We start from the raw sequence: 5013 nt of genomic DNA, 5'->3' as shown, positions 1-5013 counted from the left end.
AACGACGGAAGCCTCGACGATCCAGGGCACCAGGCCCACTTTGGGAACGGTGATTCTCATACTGTTCATGGCCTTTGGATCCAAATCCAAACCAGCTCTCGTCAGAATTATAACGAGGGCAATCTTTCTGAAAATGTATTTCACTTCATTCAATCATGCGACCTAATGAGTAAATGATCCGGGGCTGGTGAGATATTTTTGCAATTGCTTGGACGCGCCGAATGGGGTTAGCTAAGTAAATGGCTGAAACGGTTACAATCATTTTACGACTTACCCTAATGTTGGCCATTTCTTTGGCAAATGCTGCCCCCTCCACAAAATAGGTATCGAGCACGTGCTCGGCTTAATTGGTCGGAAAAGTGTTTACCCGATAAGAAGGGAATTAGGCTGGATTAATTAGCCAATTTCGGGGCTGGTATATTGAATTTGACACACGATCCATGCTAAACGGCTAAAGTGTCACGAATGCTCTTGTAAGTACGTGGATATTATGCTGGTATGGCGGCTAGGGAGTATATTTTATTTTATTTTGGAGGTCCACATTATTCCCCTTACCAATATCACCTTTGGCGCAATGTTCATAAAAGCAATGAAACTTTAATATACTAATTGATCGAGCCGAGAGTTACGACTAACTGATTGGCAAATTTCAGAATTTTCCAAGTATTTTTCAACGCTCTCGATCTCATTGAAATACACTGTGTGCCTACTTCATTATCATCGATTATCGTTTAGAAAATTGACAAATCGATAATTTTCGAGGCGAGAAGTTTGACGGATTAGATATTCGTCTGAATTGATCGAGCGTATTGTCATTCGTAGTTGCGTAGCTAACGGATTGCAACAAGACGTTAAGAGGGCAGAGTTTTAGTAGTAGCTCCGCTATAAACGCACACGCGCACGCGCCTCTTATCTCTGTCTTGCTTCCTCATTGAAGCGAGCGACGCTCCCTAAACTTCGTACATCGGCTCTAATTGAGAATATTGGCTGTCGTCAAGTAAAAGGTAGGTAAGCCGCAGGCCGCGATAACTCGCTCGCGAGAATTACGAAATAAACAAAAGCCGGGTATTTGTGCGTCAGGAGCTAAGCCGACGTTTATACTTATTCCATATTCAAATGGTATGAGTTGCGCAAACGGGGCCAACACGCGGACTCACGTGGGCTGCCCACGATTCGATGCTAATCGTTGTTCGAGGTGCGCTCTCTTTCTCTCTCTCTCTCTCTCTCTCTCTCTCTCTCTCTCTGTCTCTGACTCTGTCTCTGTCTGTCTGTCTCTGTCTGTCTCTGTCTGTCTGTCTGTCTGTCTGTCTGTCTGTCTCTCTGTCTCTCTGTCTCTCTTATCGGTCCTCGCGAGAAGCGCGTCTCTCGCGAATGTGAATCATCCAGTCATATGATGCTACCTTACGCTTGTGTGAGCGCGTGCGTGAAATGTCACGAGCTCCGACAACGTCACGTGCTTCCATCAAACATTGGCGAATCGATACTTTTTAGCTGCTTCCCAACGCCGACGAATGTCGGCATCTTCTCTTATAACGTAAGCCTTCCTCGTGACTTTTCCATGCAATATCCACGTCTTCGGACCTTCGCCTTCCCCATTAATAATTAACCACAGCTGAAATTTCTTGCACATTTACGTTACATGACTCTTTACTGGCCTATTTCCAAGGGAGCATTTATCACGCCTCTGCATTGAACGTCTTCGCGCGGCCGACGAAGCATTTATTCTAGTCGCGTTGATGCTTTCGATATACAGTCTAATCAATGAACGCATTGCTTTGATGTAAACGTTATCTCACGAGAGAAATCAAGCAATTAATCATAAATGTTTACATTCGCTATAAGTCTACGGAGTTTATACTCCGTTTGTAGACAGAAGCGAGAAGCATAATTTTTTCATTATAATGGCCGAAATAAGCCAAGGTCGAAGCAGCTGGACGTTTGATTAGATTGATAAATAAATTAATGCTTTAGCGTGTAATGGGATGTTATTATCATGTGAGATTTAGTTAAATTGCATTGATATTACTATTATTTCGCCACTATTGCTGTAAAATTGCAATACGCACGGTAATTCGGAATTTCAGAATTTCAGAAAACAATTTATATTTTTTATATTAGCCAATTTGCGATCTTATCAAAGTATTTATAGAGTGTATGATACTTTAATTAAAGCGTTGACAAAAGAAAGTTTTCATAAAGAGGATTTAATTATTCATCAAGTTTTAAAGGGACTTCGAATAATCCAACAATCCCACCTTTATAGTATCGTAGTTAATCATACCTTCGCAGTTAATAAAAAGTACATTAAAAGATATCGATCCATCAACCCCTACCTGAATCATATTATTAATACAGATAATTAAAGATACATGATAAAATTCTCATGTACTTGGCTATTACAAATCACCTTGATAAGTGGATGGCACGTGAACAATTAATTATGAATTCATAATGCAATTTATAATACATAATTCATAATTAATTATGAATTTCATTAGATTTAACATTATTATGGTAATACAAGTTTACGAAGAGAAAATTTCACGATATTATATTTACAATTAGAAGTTTCAAAACGATTCATAAAAATTGACATTAATGTCAATTAATTATTTAATTAAAGTAATTTTACTTAAGATTTCGTGCTCTTGAAACTATTGATATAATATCTTGTTTATAAATCTTATTGTGAAATTTTTTATGAAATAAATTTGTTATTATGAATTTATGCTGTCATTTTAATGTAAGAATTCTTACACATACCTCATAAATTTATAAACATAATCACTTTTAGTAGAAGTAGAATATTGTTGTATTGTTAATAGATATGTAAACAAAAAAAAAAAAAAAAAAAAAAAAAAAAAAAAAAAACATAAATACAACGAAAATTATAATTAATTACATTTTCCAATTATGATGAACGATAGAAATATATAAATTACCGAATAAACAAATGTCGTGAAAAATTCTACGTCTAAAATCTAACGTTTGAAACAATTTCACCACCATCTTTCATTTCAACAACAACGTAATATCTTTCTTTTTCTTTCGAATTTCAATCTATTATTATATAAATTTGGTTATAAATAAGTTATTGTACTTTGGATTGACCTACGAACACTTATAAATTATACATAATTTCGAATTTGTCATCAAATACCTTATTGCACAGGAATCAGTAACTTAATTTATCTATTCTACGTTTCTATTTCATATGATAAATAGTATTTTCGAAAATAAATTACAATTTACGTGAAATCTATGGAATAAACTGATCATGCACGGCATATTAGAATTCTATAAAACGAATTTTCTAAATAATTTTTCCCAAATGAGGAATATGTTTTTATTTTTATTTATCCATTAAATACAGATACACATAGATTTTGGGTTAATTGTCGTATTAGCAGTGATTATTATAAATAAAGTAAGTATTAATCGCTACATTATGAAAATATCTACAATGAAATTTTGTTACATCGAGAAATAAAGTTAAGCAAGGTGTGTTACGATACATACAGCGTTGTACTTAACTGTTTCGAAGTGTATGTAATAATACATGTAATAATTCAAATGTATTGAATATTGAATCAGATTCCAATATCAATTGCGCTCGGATACTTCATTCGGTATCACTAATGTGCCGCTAAAATCGACAGAATATTTTTGCGGATATTGAATATTATTAAAAAAATTGAAATAGTAAATAGCAATTTCGTAGTTCTCGTCGATACTGACGCGATGCTTAAGTTATTAAAATAATTAATCTGATTCAGTATTGATTTTAAGTCTTATACAGTGAAACTCTTCTTTGCAAATATAACTACACATTCACATGAAAAATGAGTAAACTCTTTAAAAAAAAATTTATAATCTATATATAGAATTGGACTCTAGATTTCTGTCAATGAAATAAATATGTTAACATAATAATTAACGAAATGCTTATTCATTAATGGTTTATAGATTATTACATTACATAGAAATACACACATATTGTTATTATTACAATAAGTGTGTTATCAATGCAAGTTATTATAATAATTTATTGAGATATTTCGTCATTCAATATTTTCAATTAAAAAAAAATGGACACTCGTAATTACTGAAAATTTTAACTAATACAATAGTAGCTCGATTATTATGACTTATATCATTGTTTCCTTCTCATAAATAGATAATATAATTATTCGCTTCCAGTCTTTCCATATAAAGCTTACAAGAGCACAAATAATTGAGAAGAAAGTAACAATTGATGGAAATATCAGGTGGAATTACTTTATACAGCAATTCAAAAGTTAAAAAAAAAAATGTAGTCGCAACTGTAAGATTGACTTAGATTTCCTTAAGTGCTTTTCGTTGCAAACTCCACAGCAATTTAGCACTCTAACAATTTATCACTCCACGCCTGAGATAGAAGCTAACTGTGCTTTATTAATGAGTTTAGGTAGATCTCATTATCGACGACCTAATGCAGTAAGACAGTAAATTTAACATAAATTAGGCTTTTAAAGCACAGTTTCGGTGAGCAAGCAGACATGTAAAGATTGAATGTAGTTGTGCGCTCGGACACTTGAGCCAATGTTGCATATGCAGAAAAATTTTATTTTTTAGTCAACGAAAATCACTGGACAATAAGAACAAAATGTTGCTTGACTCGAAATATTGAATATTACTATATGATATGTTGATAACCAACTGTGCCTTGATCTATTGATAATACATTGAGGAGCGTTTATATATTTTAAGGATTATTCAATAGCAAATTTATCAGCCCTCGATTACATAAGCTATTCGTCCACCACTAATTTGATTTATTATTGGCTGCATTAGTACAAATTATATTATTATTATTATTATTATTATTATCATTATTATTATTGTTATTATTATTATTACTATTATTATTATTATTATTATTATTATTATTGTTGTTGTTGTTGTTGTTGTTGTTGTTGTTGTTATTATTATTATTATTATTATTATTATTATTATAGTACTATGTGAACTATT

The 5013-nt window shown here is 32.7% G+C and overlaps 1 protein-coding gene across 1 annotated transcript in view; it reads right to left on the bottom strand.

The window, feature by feature from the left end:
• Nha1 (Na[+]/H[+] hydrogen antiporter 1) overlaps positions 1 to 5013 on the bottom strand; it is a 19218-nt gene that overhangs the window by 4981 nt on the left and 9224 nt on the right. The window contains 1 exon segment of the mRNA XM_011506681.1: positions 3 to 127. Coding sequence (XP_011504983.1) covers positions 3 to 127 — 125 coding nt within the window.

This window comes from Ceratosolen solmsi, unplaced genomic scaffold (assembly GCF_000503995.2).
Source record: "Ceratosolen solmsi marchali unplaced genomic scaffold, CerSol_1.0 scaffold10, whole genome shotgun sequence".
NCBI classification, from domain to species: Eukaryota; Metazoa; Arthropoda; class Insecta; order Hymenoptera; family Agaonidae; genus Ceratosolen; species Ceratosolen solmsi.
Note: the sequence above shows the minus strand (reverse complement) of the source record. Positions and strands in the feature narration are given on the sequence as shown.